The sequence below is a fragment of the Colletotrichum truncatum genome (genome assembly GCF_014235925.2).
Source record: "Colletotrichum truncatum strain CMES1059 chromosome Unknown Contig_0001, whole genome shotgun sequence".
Classification (NCBI taxonomy): domain Eukaryota; kingdom Fungi; phylum Ascomycota; class Sordariomycetes; order Glomerellales; family Glomerellaceae; genus Colletotrichum; species Colletotrichum truncatum.
Window position 1 is genome coordinate 860934 of NW_027222398.1, and position 16342 is coordinate 877275.

The 16342-nt window shown below is 54.4% G+C and overlaps 4 protein-coding genes across 4 annotated transcripts; 1 reads left to right on the forward strand and 3 right to left on the reverse strand.

Moving 5' to 3' along the window:
• Positions 1-6003: 6003 nt before the first annotated feature.
• CTRU02_200206 (vacuolar protein sorting-associated protein) lies at positions 6004-7629 on the reverse strand (the record flags this gene model as incomplete). Its single annotated transcript, XM_036723327.1, has 1 exon — positions 6004-7629. One exon carries the CDS (start codon positions 7627-7629, stop codon positions 6004-6006), a length of 1626 nt encoding a protein of 541 aa, XP_036585116.1.
• A 2655-nt stretch (positions 7630-10284) lies between these two features.
• Positions 10285-11533, reverse strand: CTRU02_200207 (transcription factor tau55-related protein; the record flags this gene model as incomplete). Its single annotated transcript, XM_036723328.1, has 2 exons — positions 10285-11328; positions 11387-11533. The coding sequence occupies 2 exons, from the start codon at positions 11531-11533 to the stop codon at positions 10285-10287; spliced, it is 1191 nt and encodes a 396-aa protein (XP_036585117.1).
• Positions 11534-12095: 562 nt separating this feature from the next.
• CTRU02_200208 (imidazole glycerol phosphate synthase hishf) lies at positions 12096-13818 on the forward strand (the record flags this gene model as incomplete). Its single annotated transcript, XM_036723329.1, has 2 exons — positions 12096-12218; positions 12289-13818. 2 exons carry the CDS (start codon positions 12096-12098, stop codon positions 13816-13818), a joined length of 1653 nt encoding a protein of 550 aa, XP_036585118.1.
• A 784-nt stretch (positions 13819-14602) lies between these two features.
• CTRU02_200209 (ornithine decarboxylase antizyme) lies at positions 14603-15629 on the reverse strand (the record flags this gene model as incomplete). The annotated part of the gene is made up of 3 exons (XM_036723330.1): positions 14603-14807; positions 14862-15355; positions 15525-15629. The coding sequence occupies 3 exons, from the start codon at positions 15627-15629 to the stop codon at positions 14603-14605; spliced, it is 804 nt and encodes a 267-aa protein (XP_036585119.1).
• Positions 15630-16342: the final 713 nt, after the last annotated feature.

Consider the following 16342-nt stretch of genomic DNA (forward strand, 5'->3'; position numbering starts at 1 on the left):
CGTAACTGGAATCCTCAGGATAATAGGAAAGAAAACAAAAGACGGAAATAAAGGCCAGACTGGGCCGGGCTCAGGCGAGACGCCGACGGGTTTCTTTCTCGTCGGTTTATGAGGTTGCCGTTCGATCCTTTAGCGTCTTGGGCAATTACGAATCCCCTCCCGAAAGAGGCGAGACCAGTTAATGAGACCTGGCAGGCCCAAGGAACGAGACGAGAGCAGCAGCAGCGGTAGGCAAATAGGAAAGCGAGACTACGAGCAGTGAACCCCTCTTCTGAAGCCCCAACAACCGCCGAACTGGGCGGGGGGAGACGCTGGGTATTTAGAGGGGGTGCAGGATGAGGTGCATTGCGGTGGCCACTGGCCTATGCTTCTCTCGCTATGGCTGCATCTGACACCACGTAACGTCCCGCATCTTGTGCGGGTGGTGTGTGTGAGTCTTGCTTGTCGCTCTCGCTTCATGGCAGCTCCTCGTTTAAAGCTCGGCCTTCCGCTTGCGAATGGTATGAACGTAAACGACTGGCCGCAGCAGCTACCGCAGTTGCAGCAGTGCCAACGAGTGACGACTGGGGGAGGGATTGTGCAGTGGAGGCGGGGGATTAGAGTGCCCAATAAACCTACAGGAATGCAGCAGAAGCAAACCTAAGCCGGAGCACAGGAACAGAGATCAAGAGCAAACTAAGCTCGCCCAGAGTGGAAAACAACGAGGCCTGAGCCTCTGGGTCTGGGGATGGACAGATCTGCATGAGGCACTCGGTCATTGCAATGCAGCATTGCACGTACGGTTGGAAGTCATGACGACTGACGTTTGGCTGTGTCATGTTCCGAACTTTGATCGAGTCGCCGTCATTGGATAAAGTGGACGACTGTGCCCATACTACGTAGGAACTTTCCCAACCGCCCAACAAAAAGACGAAAAAAGGCAAAATAACATGACTGGGGGTGGGTAATAGAGGAGCCTCTTTTCTTCTAGAAGGCACGGATAACCTGGCCGCGTGACCGCAAGGCGTTTCCTCTTTGCTGAGCCGAGTAGTAATGAGTGGAGGACAAGGGTCCAGTTCCCACGGATCGGGAGTGTGTGAAGTGACTTGACAGCGAACAGAGCTTTGGAAAAGAAAAAAAAGAAAAAAACAATAGGGCAGGAAAAGAGACATGGGAAAAGAGAGTGGATGACGGGAAATGGCATGGCTTACCTTGTCCGGCCGAGGCCATTGGTGCGATTCGGTGCCGGTATTCCGGAGCTGGGCGTCAGAGGGTGGTACCTCAAAACTTGGTCCTGCTGGACTTGGAAGGCGGTAAGACCCGCGGAGCGGAGCGCAATGCTGGGCGTTGAGTGTGTGTGTATGTGTGTGATTTACACCGAGAGGTATCCGTGGACTCAAGGTCCTATCGCTGTCGAACGGGATTCTGCGACGAATGATAGAACAGGAATGACGAAAGAATCGAGGGAGATGGGCTCGGCGTTTTCTCCACTGAACAAGCGCGCGGTAGGGAATATGGGTTGTTTAGTGGGAGAGAACCCAGCTTCCCGAAAGACAAGAAGGCAAGCAAAAGAGAAGCAAAATGCCTGCAGAGGTCGAAGCTGAAACGGATTTGCGGGGGTCGGTGAGGCAATCGCTACTTCGTGTGAAGGCGGATAAGTTTTGTAGGACGCTTCGGGAGGGAGAGAAAGTGGGAAGGAATCGTGGGACAGAATCCCGTTAGGTTTTGGGTCGGGGATGTCGGGTCGTTAATATTACTCGTTCGTGTTCCGTAGTCGTCGTAAGTGAAGTGGGTTGTGATTGACAGTTGACGTTGTATGTGATATGCTGAGAGTGGAGGCGAGTGATGACATTAGGTGAACAAGGAAAACCGAACCCACGGGAAGGCGGCAACAGGGTTCGTTTATATCATGAGAACACACATGAGAAGACACCGAGAGACACTGAAAGAATAAAGACGTGTCAAGCTAAGCATACCTGTGTTGATCACCAGGTAGTAGTGGTATTTCTGGGAGGGGGCCCGCAGACCAACCCGGCTGGTCGGTCATGTCCGTCCATGGCTGGCAGGTACTTTCTCCTCGGGGGCAAATACGTAGTAGCAGGCGGTACCTTTTTTGTGTAAACCTGAACTGCAAGACCAACATACCCTCTCTCTGCCTTACTCGTCACAAAGTAGACTACGGTTTAAGCCTCAGATCGTAATAACGCAAGTGGTCGGTAAGTGTCCGTGTCACTGGACCACTGCTACCTTACAGTTGCTTTCTTCCTTTTCCCCCCTCACATCAGTAGCAAACAAGCCTCTCCCCTTACTGGCTCAACGATATGCCGCTGCTGACGTCGGGGGGGACTCACTACTCATGCCCTCCAGAAACCTGCCCAAAGAGAGTAACGATTCACCACCCCTCCAGGCGCGTACGCAAGACAAACAACCCCAGACCTCGTTCATCTACTGCAAGCAAAACCGCTTCTTGCTGTTTTCCTTGAACCATCCAGTGCTCCAGGTGATCTGGCGGTGTCCATCAAACCTGTAGACTGTGTGGCCTACATCGCTGCAAGTCGGCGCTGGCATTGTCTCGCCGCCCATTGCCTTACTGGCTTGGTGTGGCAATGTGTGTCGCAGCAGACCTCGACACGAATGTCTAACGGAATTTACCCAAGGCACTCTTTTGGTCAAAGATGACCGCAGACAGGCTTTTTTCTCTCTCTCTTTTGGTCTGACAGGATCCCATCGCCGCTCGTCCAGTCCCTTCACCCCAAATGTCCACGTTGATTGCTGCCCCCCTTTAGAGCCATTTAGGGTCGGCGTATCCTAAATGTACAAGGTAGCATCGCCAGGGTACCTATCTCTATTTCTAAATCCATCTATGCTTCTTTTGCTCCTCCCTTCGTTACCACGCCACTACCGATTATAGCCCCGATTTGGATTAGCGTGAGACCGGTCTTTCATATGGGAAGAAGACCTATCAACGCCAACCCTATTGCGGTAGCTGGTGCCCGTCGTAAATTGAGGGAGATGAGGAATGTCTGCGACCCGAAGGGACCGAGCTTGTCTTCATTGCCCTCGGGCCCTCCTAAGTCCCACACTAAAAGCCTCTGCGCCTGCCTCACGCAGCTGGACATGGTTCCTGGAGCCTCTGTAGTATGAGCCTCTCTGCCACCCCCTGCCCCTGCTCCCCTGCCTCATCCAGGAGCGTACAAAGTAGTACTAGTATAATCGGTGCCAGAGCAACCTCTCTATACCTCTTCCAGGAATTGCGGGACTCACCGTAGGACCCTGAAGTGCCTGACGCAACTGGGGAGCTGCGCCTCATCTCTCATTGGTCCGCAGTGCTCTACGCCACAGCATAGTGGATATGCCCCGATTAGGATGTCAGTCCCATTGGGTCCTCGCCAATGATGCAGGCCCAGACCAGCCACAGTGGCCGCGTTACGCGGCCTCCGTGAATCTTTCCATCATTGTTCTTTCCCAACTGAACCGAGGGACTGCTTTGGGCAGAGGCGGGGGAACATTCACCGAGAATGATCACAAATGCTACTCTCCCAGTGCCCTGCCGCCACTATACCCAATCTAGAGAATACATCTGCCGACCTCCCCCGCCCGCCCTTTTGCTCACTGTTCCCCATGACGCCGTTGCGGCGACCCCGACCACGGTTCATCCACTCCCGCCCCTCCTGATTACTCGGCATCTCCATGCCGGCCACGATGGGGAGAGGAAAGAAAAAAAAAAAAAAAACCTGGAATAAAGAACAAAACATGCCACCGAGAGCTGCTTAGACTGAGGGTTGATCCAAAAAACTCTACTCTCCAGTCCCAGCGGTTCCGCGAATCACACCACCGAAAGTCACTCGCAGATCATTCTTCAGCACCTGTCCGTGCCTACTATTAGCGTGCTCTCAACAATCCCACTCCAAATCACCAGACACTTTCAAGAATGCTGTTCCCGTTCCCGGCCAGAACGCAATTTGATGTCTGAACGATTAAGCTCCTTAGCCGATTACTGAGCCACGCCGCCAGCGGTTGCGCCCAGATCTCGAATATCAAATACACTCGCTAGCGGCCCCCTAGTGCCCGTCTCCTTTTGTAAGTGCTGGCAGTCCAAGTCCGAGACGGGTTTGGTGAACTCTTCGGAAAGACGATATCCCCAGCACTTATGTTCCCACTATGCGGCGGAACAATAAGCAGCCGTCAAATCGTTCAAACCGTCCTCTAGTCTGTTGAGCTAATGCCGAGTAAAGCCGGGGCTCGCGTTGATTAGTGATGCTCCTACGTCCGCCCGTTTGTCATTGTTCACCCAGAGCCCAAAACGAAGCTGATGACCCCCGAGCTGCTCTAGAATGAATTCAAGTTGGAGTGATATTACATGTGCCACGGCAATTCCCGGTGTTCTAATGTCCTCAGAAATGATTCAAGCCGGCCTGGAAAAAAATGTCTTCAGGCGAGGACGGACCGAAATTTAGACTTGGCCTCCCACAGTCTGCACTTGGTTGGGAATGCCACTTCTACCCCTCCACAAGCAGATTCTCGTCGCAATTCCGGCAGCTTTTCATTTGTCTATCCACGTGCCTGGGGAGAGGCAGTAAAGGAGTGCATTGCATGTCTGTAAAGAGCAGGAGACTTTCCAGCACCCAGAGTTCGCTGAACTGGTTGGTAACGTCTGTCAGGCAGGTCTTCCTCAAAGCTAAGCCGAAACGCACCGCAACCCTGAGGCCTCTGAAAGTAGTCACGAAGCGCGTGCTTGTATTTCGCCCGGGTACATCCTTTGCACATCCAGTGGCCGGCCGCACTTGAGTATCAATGCTCGCCCTGTTGCCGTTTCCGACATCACGCAGATTTTGTCTCTGGGCTCTGGTCTCCCTAGTTGGAGGTGATTGCTGTTCCTCATGCCTAGCTAGTACTCTTCGCGAGCCAAGGGCCTACTGTATAGTTGGGGGTGTTATTTCTTTGGCAGCGGGACATTGGCGACCTTGCTCTCTTCGTCCTCCGCTGATTCCCATATTATCTCTCCGAAAACGTCCCTGCGAAGGACTTGGTCCATCGAGATAATAATCAAGCAATTCGACCCTCTAAGGCGGTTGTAAGATCCGTAGCTCTCTGGGCCCCTCTATATCCTCTCGGTATTGCGCTTGAAATCCGGGACGGCCTACGTCTGTCGCAAGATGACCTCGGTACCTTCGATACTCCTGACTATGAGCCTTGACGAACGCAGGAATCAGCCAGCACTGCGATGCCGTAATGCAACCAGAGTAGTTTTGTTTCTAGGTGACATCCACAAAAGTGACCGTCGACCGTGAGGCTCAGCAAGCCCCCCGGTAAACCTCCAGCTCTCGTCCAAGGGCCCTCGACCTCCCTTGCCGTCGAGGTCCCACATGAAAGCTCTGGGTTTCCCTTACAACAACAACACCCCAAGGCTGCGTGATACTCGCTACGATACCAGCGCAGCCAGCGCAGCCAGCGCAGCTTTTTACGATGGTGAGGATTTGCGCTCGTAACAAGTGCGACAATGCGTCGCTCTGTCCGTCTTGTTCGAGAAGCTCAAGGATGAGCTGCTAGCTTTCGTCAAGTCTTTGTTGGCGGCCTTGGTGGTACAGCTGCTAGGTGAAAGCATCCCAAAATTGTCGAATACGGCAAACCAGGACGCTCCAAAAGTCGGTGTGAGAAAGTATGAGGATCGTTAGAGCAGACGATAAAACATAGTTAGTTCAAGCTCACAGCCAAACGTCTGGCTAAATGCGATCAAAGCAAAAGACCGCCAGCTTTTTAAGATATAATCTATTGAGTGCTCGTCATTGGGTATCAAGCCCAGGCTAATTCCAAAAAAACACCAAGTACCGCAAAACGCCTAATCCCGGCACGTCAAGATACGGCGACTGTGGCAAAGAACTTTATCTACATGAAATCACAGTGTGTCTGCTTGTGAACCTCTTGAGAGGCCAGTCGACGTAACGAGCGTACGTATCCCAGTGAGGATCTCTATAGTCTCTCCCTTGAACACCGATACCCTTAAGAAAAATGAAAGCTTGGTGTCTATCCGTACCAAGTCTGTCCTGGCTTCAGGCTGTTGAGGATACGGCACCGGTTGGTAATGCAAAGCTTTTCGCGGTCAAGACGCTTGAACTTGGGGCCCAGAGGACCCGAAACGTAATGATACTGGGCAAAGAGACGCCACTGTCGCATATCGGCGAGGCTGTAGAGCTTGTCACCCCAAGGGCCAGCATAGTGGAACCAGGAGGTTGGCGCGTCGGGATTCTCTGCGGTAGGCACGAGACTGGTATTGTTGTCCTTTTGATGTCCGCTGGCGACATCGACCTCGTCATCGAGATCATCGTCTAAATCTTCGTCCAAGTCCTGGACGTAGTCATACCAGTACGAGTAAGCATTCTTGGCGGGGTCCCAGAGAGGGCCCTTGTCGGTAACGTCCTTGAGCATCTTAAAAGGCAAGACGTAAGGATGCTCGCCAGCCTGCGCATACATGGCATGAGATCCAACAGCCGAGTAGATAACCGGGCGGTCACCTCGTTTCTCAACGGCATGGTACGTGTAGGCCTGACCACCTTCGTGTTCGGAGAAGAAGACGCCACGAGGAACGCCATCTTCGAAGCGCATCATGCAGTGCTCCCAATCGCCGACATGGTTACCAAAACGAATGGTCAAAACTGTCTGTCCCAGGTTGTACGAGTAAAAGAAGAACCAGAAAGCGTCGACAATACCCGAACCCTTGTCGACGAGAACGAGGACAGCGGGGGCCTTGGAGTAGCCTTCCTGATTAGGCTTGTGGGTAGGCGTATCGGGAATCGGCTTTTGATCTCGGCGGCGGAGGTGAAAGCCGCCGGAGCGAGCAGCTGAGGGTGCAAACTGTGGGGCTAGGCGACGAGGGTCCGAAATGCGGGAAACTGGGTGGTCGCGCGAGACATCGAACCATGTCGTGCCTTCTGTGGGATTTCGCATGTGGTCGGGGTCGTCGGTGGACTGGTCACCCCTGCCGTCATCCTCACCGTCCTTCTCACCGTCGTCTGCGTCGTCGTTCCAGGGCTCAGGTATGCCAACGTGGCTGTGTAACCACTCCGGTCTCTTCTCCACGTCGTCGTTGCTCGTCAAGTAAACCATGCCATCCTCCTTGTTGAGCTCGTTCAAGTCCGAAAGGAGAATCGACCGATTCAAGGCTTCCTTCTTTAGGTAGGGTGTCATGTGCTTGATGTGTTCCGCGATGTCGGCAGGCCAAAAGTTCTCGCCAGAGTACAGGTGAACAAGCGGCGCATACTTTAGAACGTAGTCGGGGATTTCCTTGAGCGTCTTTGGATCCGATTTGACCTCCGGTTTCCGACCTCTGGAGACCGATTCCCAACCATGATGGCGTCCCTCGTCGTTGTACAGGGACCGGAGCTCAAGGCGCAAATCGCCAGCATCGGTATTGTTCTTGAAGGGGAACAAAGCCGCAGGATCCCACGACAAATGGTGTACACCGCAAAGGCTCAACCATCGGCATGCCTGGCGATCGAGCCAGTACGGGCTGCTACTGATCCATCTCTTGTCCTCACGCTGCTTGGCCGGATCAGGCGGGTTGGGATTAAGGTAGCGGGGTAGGAACCATGCCAGGAACGAGATGGATAGCAGGAAGGCGAGAAAGATGGTAATGCGGCGTAGGTAGTACATCGGGAAGGTCGTAGGGTCGGCTCCAGGCCTGTTCCTCAGGTTGGGAGGATGCTGTTAAAGGAGAGTGAGAGAGTCGGGGAACGGACTGGCCGCGGCGACTTTGCCTGGTGGTTGTTTTGCCGAGTTCTTTAAATACCAGCGCTTGGTTACGGAGGCTGAGTGATGTTCTGGAGGGGTCTCGGGATACCGGCACGTCTTTCAATGGCCCGCGGGATCTCGCACAGCATCACAACTTGGGGCGTTAGATGTTGATAAGTTGTAGTGAAGTTGTCAAGAGGAGCTGGAAAGGAGGGGGAACGAGCGGGGACGCATGGCCGGTGGACGCTGAGGCCCCGTGGACGGTGTTTTGTGTTGTTGTTTAAAGGAAACTTTGTGAGAGGATGGAGCAGCAAGCTTCGGGTTGGGTTTTGGACGAAATGGGGTGGGAGGGATGCGCATGCGGGCGCTGACGGTGCGGTGACAGCGGGCATGTCAAAGGAAAGCGACAACGAACAGCGACAACGGCAGGGCGGCAACGGCAGCGGTACCAACAGCGGCAGCAGGCACCAGGGACGCTGCAACTGGAGCTGAGGGTGGGCGACATCCCGGTCTGGCTCGGGCAATGCAGCCGCCACCCACTATAAGTCAGTTTGCACGCTAAACCTGAAGCAGGTCTTTCTGAGGATTCAGCCGCTTAGCTAAGGAACTCTGGCGGGGAATCAAGTACCGGTACATCATCTCTGATCTTTACTGGACTGAAGTGATATCTTCAAACAAATTCATGACTAGCGGCGGTTGTGGTGTACTGCTTTACCTGAAGATAGGCTCCCGATGATATAAATCATGCACAATTGAAAAGGCCCAGACAAATGGAAGATCTAGGAGTGATCTTTGCTGGTAGAGAACCATCATGTGGTATTAAGGGTGGTCAAGAGGTCATCAGTAACAACAACGACTTACTCACCTCGGCATACGAGCACTCCGGACAATTCCCATTCAAAGTATTGCTGGCCATGTACTTCTTCTCATTCTCTGCCTTCTCAAGACGCCTGAGTAAGAGTTTCGACAATCTATGACAAACCCGGCAGCTCCGGTAGTTCTGGTGGGCCCCGTCGGGGCCGTCGCAACCGTTCTATAAACTCCTGAGCCGGCCGCGGGATGCGGTTCAGTAACCAAACTCCTGTCACAACCGTATCCCGACGAGTTTGTTTATGCCCGAGCTTGAACTAGACACGAATGCAGCCCCGCAAACCCGAGTAGAACCGATCAAGATCACTAGTTAAAGGCAGAAATGCTGCGTCATTGCGTCACACCCAGTCCCTTAGCCCAGCAATGATCATACGCACCCTCTTACGTGGTAGACGGGATTTCGCACCATCCGTGGTTGGCGCCGTCCATCAACACTAAGTAGTCAATGACCTCCAAGACGGTAGTCGGCAGAAAAGGGACTTTAGGTGTGAGTGATATTCTCCAACGAGGACGTCCGTTCATCCCTTTTCGCAAGCCTCGCAAAGAGTAAAATAAAAAAAGTCGCCGATGTACAGATACCTCCGCCACCGCATGCCGAGGAGGAAATGGGAATCAACGAAACCTGGCAAAGGGGGGGGGGGGGGGGGGAAAGGGTTCAGATCGGCGGGGCCAGTCAGATCCCTGCAGATTTCCCACGAGGGGAGGCGATTGAGTACTGCCCACTCTGGCCCAGTTCGTTCTCTGCGTCCTTGGCGGAGTCACTGCGACGCTGCCACCTGCGGACTTTTTTTATTTGGTGTCCTTTCTTCTTCTTCTTCTTCTTCTTATTCTCCACCGACTCTTTGGAGAATGTGCTCAGTTGGCTGGACCATGTTTGCCGCAAGGGGCAGACACACCGACCTGCCTACTCGGTGGGACATCGCATCACGAGCGGCACTATTCAAAAAGGGAGATTGCATGTGAGCTGGCCATTGGTGGGCCGGTGGACTACGCTGTCTCTGAGTGCCAAGCTGGGATGAGTGTCTTTTTTCCAAAAGCAGGGCTAAATAGCCTGTATGTTCTATGTATTTTTTTTTCAAGGCGGTCTTTCGGACTTATCTTGTTCCTGTAACGGAATTCGCATTGTGAGGCCTTTTAGTCCCTTGCCCTCATCCACTCTACTAGGGGGTATACAGGAAGGGGGGGAATACTACTACACCGCCATCCAATCCCCGTCCCCTCACTCCAATAGCTTTCCACCACGCACTGGTAGATGTGCAAACAGGAGCATCCCACGGTGCAGGAATTTGAGCCAACATAGCTTTCGCCGTTCAAGCATAATCGTTTGGGGTTTCCGCGTCCTCGAGGTGTCCGGTGCCCGCGAGACGGCTGTTCCCTGATTGACTTTCTTCCAGCCTGACCACATCATGCAGCCACGCATGTCTCTCCCGCAACGCATCATGTGCCCTGCCCAGGATATGCCCGCCGCCGGATGAACTCGAGCCGCAACGACTGATGTTGCCCCGTTTCACCGTGCTGCCCGCAAAGCTGCAACATCCCTACCAAGAAACCTCTTGCTCTTGATCTAAACCCAACAGATGGGCATCAAACCATAGCTAGACTCGAATTGAGAGGTAAAGTTGCGGTGCGTAATGCACCACCAAACTCTCTTTCTTTTACGAGTAGAGCAGTCCAGCCTCGTTGTCGTCAAAGGTTCGTTAGACAGCTTCACTCCTCAGCCTCTTCGTAATCCTCCGAGTCCTTATCGCTACCATCCTCATACTCATTTGCGCCTGCATCCTGATTCGCGGCTCCGTCAGCCTGCCCCTGCAGATCCGTCCATGCAGCTGGCGTAGGCGTTGACAGTGCCCCATCCTCCGCACCACCAGGACCAGCACCGCCAGCCGCGTCACTTTGCGCAGCGGCACCGATGCTCTTCTTGTCAAAACCAATCTCCATCGCTGAAGGGCCTCCGCGTCCGCCGGATGCTGCGCCGCCACGGCCCCGGCGCTTCCTTGGTGGTCCCTCGGGCAACGGCTTCCGCTTTTTCCTACGCCCAGACGTGCCCTCATTGATATGCCGCGGCGCCGCATGCGCATACACTGTTACTTCGTCCGTCTCGCCCCTCTTCTTTTTGATTGCCATTAAGTTCTCCAAAAATCGTGTCTGCCGCTTACGCTCGCCCGTCTTGTCCGCCGTGATGGGAATGTGAATACCAAACTGCTTCCGAATTTCACCTAGGGGGTCGTCCTTGGCGGCCGTCTCGTGTTTCGGTTGTAGCCTCTTTTCTGTAGTGTTGATTCGCGACCAGCTGGCCGCCAGCATGTCTACACCGCCAGGTAGATGCCGCAGCGTCGGCAAGAGATCTTCATCGTTGTGCTCAGCGAAGATGACTTCTGTTCCAAGATTCCGTGCCCATTGCCCTTCAAAAACCTTCCCCTTGTACGCAAACATGGGCTTGTCGGAGTGCAAGTCTAGAATTTGTATGTCTGCAGCCGGATCCGACTCGCTCTCGGCGTCGGCGTTATCCGCATTCTTCTCTCCGTTGGGGTCCATTTGATTCTGGTCCAGATCTCCTTCGTCCTCGGGTTCGGGCGCGGGTTCATCGTCGTTCTCGTCGTCCGATAAGATGCGGTGGTGCTTGGGTTCGTCGGGTTTCTTGTGAGGGCCGGCCCAATGCTTATAGTGATATCCGCCTCGTCCTGACACCGGCGCGTTACGTCTTCGACGGAGGAGCTGCGGAATAGAGAGATCGACGGTCAAGTAGTATGTCTGATGCGATGCGGCGCGTTAGGAATCTGTCGGTTCAGGCAATCGCTGGGTTTCCCACCTCAGTCTCAGTGGTCGAGTATTCGTACTCCCACTCCGAGTCATCGCCATCGTCGACCTGGCTAGGCGCTCGCGGGAGCTTATCCGCAGGTGCCGTTGCCGCCATCACCGGCGCAACGGAGGAGGTTGGCGCATTGTTGGTTGCCATGTTACCGTATGAATCTTTATAAAAAGATTCTGGTCGGAGGGTAAAAGTGGTGCTATCAGGTCGATGCCCAAGGCTAAAAAAGGAAAATAGGCGCAGTGGCCGACATTAAAAGACCTACTCAGAGCATTGGTCGCGTTGCTACGGGGGTAGAATTTCCAGACGCGGTGTTGCGGTGTTGAAGAAAATTTTGGAGGGAGCTCGAAAAGCAGAGCATGAAGCAGATTTCCCATTCCAGCCAGCCAGCAGCAGCAGCAGCAGCTCTCGCTGCCCCAGTGCGGCAGATTACCTCAGTGCACCGACATAATCGACCAGGGCCCCTCACTGCGGGGCAGGCCGCGCCGACTCACAACCCCTCTGCCCCGCTATCGCAAGTAAATTTCCCTTAGACGCCCTCCGAGTGACCGGCGACGGGACCAACCTATCTTTGACTCATAATTGAACTTTCCTGACGTGTGACGACTTTTGTGACGGCGCATTTCATTCATTCCCAAACGTTGTTCTACACTCACTCGCAAGTGTCATATTATACCACAGTCTTACATCGCACCAACAGTCGCCCACCATGCCAAAAGTCCACCTGCTGGACTACGTCGCCGGCAACGTTCGCAGTCTGGTCAACGCCATCGAAAAGGTCGGCTACGAGGTCGAATGGATTAGGAAACCGGAAGATGTTCCCTCAGCAGAGGTACGGCTCAGAGCAACTATTCCCAAAGCCTCGTACCACAAAAAGAAAAGTCTAACCGCCGCCCTCACAGAAACTGATCCTCCCCGGCGTCGGCCACTTTGGTCACTGCCTCTCCCAGCTCGCTCAAGCTGGCTTCCTCCCCGCCATCTCCGCCCACATCGCCGCGGGCAAGCCGTTCATGGGTATCTGCGTAGGTATCCAGGCTCTCTTCGAGGGCTCCCTGGAAGACCCTGACGTCCCCGGTCTCGGCGTCGTAAAGGGCCGCCTCAACAGCTTCGACGCCTCGACGAAGTCGGTCCCCCATATCGGCTGGAACAGCGCCAACACGGGCGGCGCGAACCTCTACGACCTCCGTCCGGACTCTAAATATTACTACGTCCACACATACAAGTTCCCCTACGTCCGCGGCGAGCTCGAGGCCCAGGGATGGACCGTGGCGACGGGCACCTACGGCACCGAGACCTTTGTCGGCGCCATCGCGCGCGGCAACATCTTTGCCACGCAGTTCCACCCCGAAAAGTCGGGCGCCGCAGGTCTGCGCTGCCTCCGCGCCTTCCTCGACGGCTCCGGCGCGGCCTCGCTGGCCGGCGGCAACTCCATCATCACCCCGAGCGCCGAGGCGGTGCCGTTCCAGGACGGCCTCACGCGGCGCGTCATCGCCTGCCTCGACGTGCGCACAAACGACCAGGGCGACCTCGTCGTGACAAAGGGCGACCAGTACGACGTGCGCGAGAAGACGGAAGGCGGCAACGTCCGCAACCTCGGCAAGCCCGTCGAGATGGCGAGGAAGTACTACGAGCAGGGCGCCGACGAGGTCACCTTCCTCAACATCACGTCCTTCCGCGACTGCCCGCTCGCCGACGTCCCCATGCTCGAGATCCTCCGCCGCACGTCCGAGACCGTCTTCGTGCCGCTGACCATCGGCGGCGGCATCCGCGACACGGTCGACACGGACGGCACCAAGGTGTCGGCGCTGGAGATCGCCACCATGTACTTCAAGTCGGGCGCCGACAAGGTCTCCATCGGTTCCGACGCCGTGCTCGCGGCGGAGGAGTACTACGGCGCGGGGCGCAAGCTGTTCGGCAACACGGCCATCGAGCAGATCTCCAAGGCGTACGGCAACCAGGCCGTCGTGGTGTCGGTGGACCCCAAGAGGGTGTACGTGCCCAAGCCGGACGCGACGCGGCACAACATCATCAAGACGTCGACGCCGGGCCCCAAGGGCGAGGAGTACTGCTGGTACGCCTGCACGATCAAGGGCGGCCGCGAGACGCGCGACATGGACGTCGTCGAGCTCGCGCAGGCCGTCGAGGCCATGGGAACCGGCGAGATCCTGCTCAACTGCATCGACCGCGACGGCACCAACAGCGGCTTCGACCTCGAGCTCATCTCCCAGGTCAAGGCCGCCGTCAAGATCCCCGTCATCGCGTCCAGCGGCGCCGGTCACCCTATGCACTTTGAGGAGGTGTTTGAGAAGACGACGACGGACGCCGCGCTGGGCGCCGGCATGTTCCACCGCGGCGAGTACACGGTGAAGCAGGTCAAGGATTTCCTGGCGTCCAAGGGGCTTAAAGTGAGGCAGTTTGAGGAGGACATATAGCCAGGATTCTTTTTTTCAAAAAAAAAAAAAAAAAAAAATGTCGGGGATGTATATCAAGAGACGTAGGATGAAGATATAAGATGATTTGGTCGTCACAAAACATACGCATTTAGACAATTTCTGGCACTGGGAAGAGAAGAAGAAGACTTATAATAAAAAAAGTATTGTCCTTTGGTTGAATATTGTGGTGCTAAAGCTACGTTACGGAAAAAGAAAAGCTTGGAAGCTTTTACCATGAGTGAACAATCTGACGCGAGCGCCGATTATAAACAACCAGACAAGACTTTGCGTGTGTCATGATCTCATTCCATCGGATGTCAAAACGTGCTGTTACTCCCTCCAAAATCAAAAAAAAGTTGCAGCACAAATATCCCGAAAGCAAAGTCAAGAGATGAACCTCGAAAGAAGTGACTCCTCCCCCTACCGGCGATGAACAAACTCCAAAGCCAAGTCGAGATGCGCAAAAATAAAGAGACGACGGAGAGAAAATTAGGAAACAGCCGGCTCCCCAACTTTTTCCCAGATACAGAAAAGACAAGAAAAAAAGTGTCCAAAAACGTGAGACCGTAGTGATACATTTTTGTCAACCCCGTTGCTTTTTATGGCGTTTCCCCTTTTCTGTTTCCGATTACTGCTGGTGATGCCTGTGCTTGTGCTGTTCCTCCTGAGAACTGAGAAGAGGGGCAAAAAAAAAAAACGACAAAAAATGAAAAGCCGAAAACTCCCAACTGCCTAGCTTCATGAATAGAGAAAGACAAAAACATTCGAGGTGGCTGTAAAAGTGCTAGATTTCCATGCCCATAAACAGCCACCTGTTGCTCGTCACGTCCACATCATGCGCCCAGTGGTCCAAAGTCAGCTCGAAGCCCACCCATTGCAGGCTCTTCATCAGCGATTTTGCGTCTTCCTCCTCAATGCCTCGGTCGATGCAAATGACGAGGTGTTGGCAGTCCAGCGGACCGTCAACCAACTCCATCAAAGCCATGAGTCTGGGTATACGTTAGCTGCAAGGTCGATATACAAGAAGATGATATGCAACATACACAGGCTTCAGGTCACGTCCAATGACGTTCCTGTCAAACAAGGCGAACAGGGACTTTTCAGCCCCGTCATCCGCCACAAATGCCCGGAAACTCGCACCGCCGGCAAAGTCCCAGATCTCCAACCACGCCGTAGCGGGGGCGGGAGCGTTGGCCCCCACCTTACCACCGAAGTGCGGCTGGACAGCCAGGTCCTCGTCGGGCGGCGGAGTCTGCAAATAAACACCCGTCAGGCCGGAGTCATTCGAACCAGTGTTCCTCTCACCGCGGAACACAGCTCTCATGGACTCGCAAAAGAATCTCTCACATTCTTCCCTGATCGAAAGTGCTGCCCCCCCTCGACGGCTGATCCTCTTGCCGGGGACATCGCGCCGCTGCTTGTGACTGGCCTTTGGAAGCAGCGCGAGCTCGTTGGATGCCGTTATGGCCGCGAGGGGGGGACTTGATGGAGGGGATGGTAGTCCTGAGGAGGGGACCTCAGGAATACCACTCGGCCCCTGTTGAAATTGATGTTAGCGGAAACCGTCGTATCGTCTAATGCATGCCAAATGCGTTGGGGGTTTGTGTGAGTGTGTGGGGTCGGGGTGAAGGAGAGACAGATGATCGGCGGGAGTGAAGATGAGGCTGAAGACATGGTGGAATGGAAACATGAATGAAGCTACATACCTGCGGCCCCGGTAGTGCAGTAGTGGAGACCGCGAAGAGTCGCGGTAGAGTCGACGATGTAGCAGCTGGCAAGGACATTGGCCTGACGGACAACGGCCTCGCCATCAAAATTACTACTACTGTAATTACTCTGCTGTCTCATTGGCGCCATTGCTACAGATTTCCTGGGGTTTCTTGTCTTGAATCGGATGGTTTTGGTAAATGGGTGGTAGGTGCGGTTCTCGAAATTCGGAACCGTTCGTCAGGTAGTTTTGATGGGAAAAAAGTGAGGCGAGTCTTGGATCGACGATTCGTGCAAGACTGGGATAGTCGATTGTGCGAAATGGGCTAGTGGTGATGACTGTAAAACAGCGATTGCTTATGTTGTTGAGACGGAGTAGTTGTTTTTTTCTTGTCGAACTTCTTTTTTTTTTTCGTTGCGAACGGCGGTTGTTGCGGGAGGAGCGAAGCGGTACCTATCTTTTGCAGCGGTGAAGAACGGTGTGGGAGGAGAAGGGCAAGAGGTCAGCGGGTGAGACTGGCCGCTAAGTACCTTTAAAACCACAGCGGAGCCCGGAGCGTAGAATCGTCTAGTGTGGCGGAGAAAAAGAGAGGAGACACCCACCACCCAGAAGCCGCAGCGCAACCACACAGCAGCATCCAAGGGGCAACCACCAAGAAGCGGCCCCCTCTCTCTCTCAGTGGACCAACCGGGCCACACAGGACAAGGACGGACAGTCATAATCGGGCTTTGCATGTCATCTCCACCTTATCTTCCTTCACAAAGACCCATGTTCCTCATCCCCCCTCTTTACTCAAAAGGCAATGCACCTCCACGG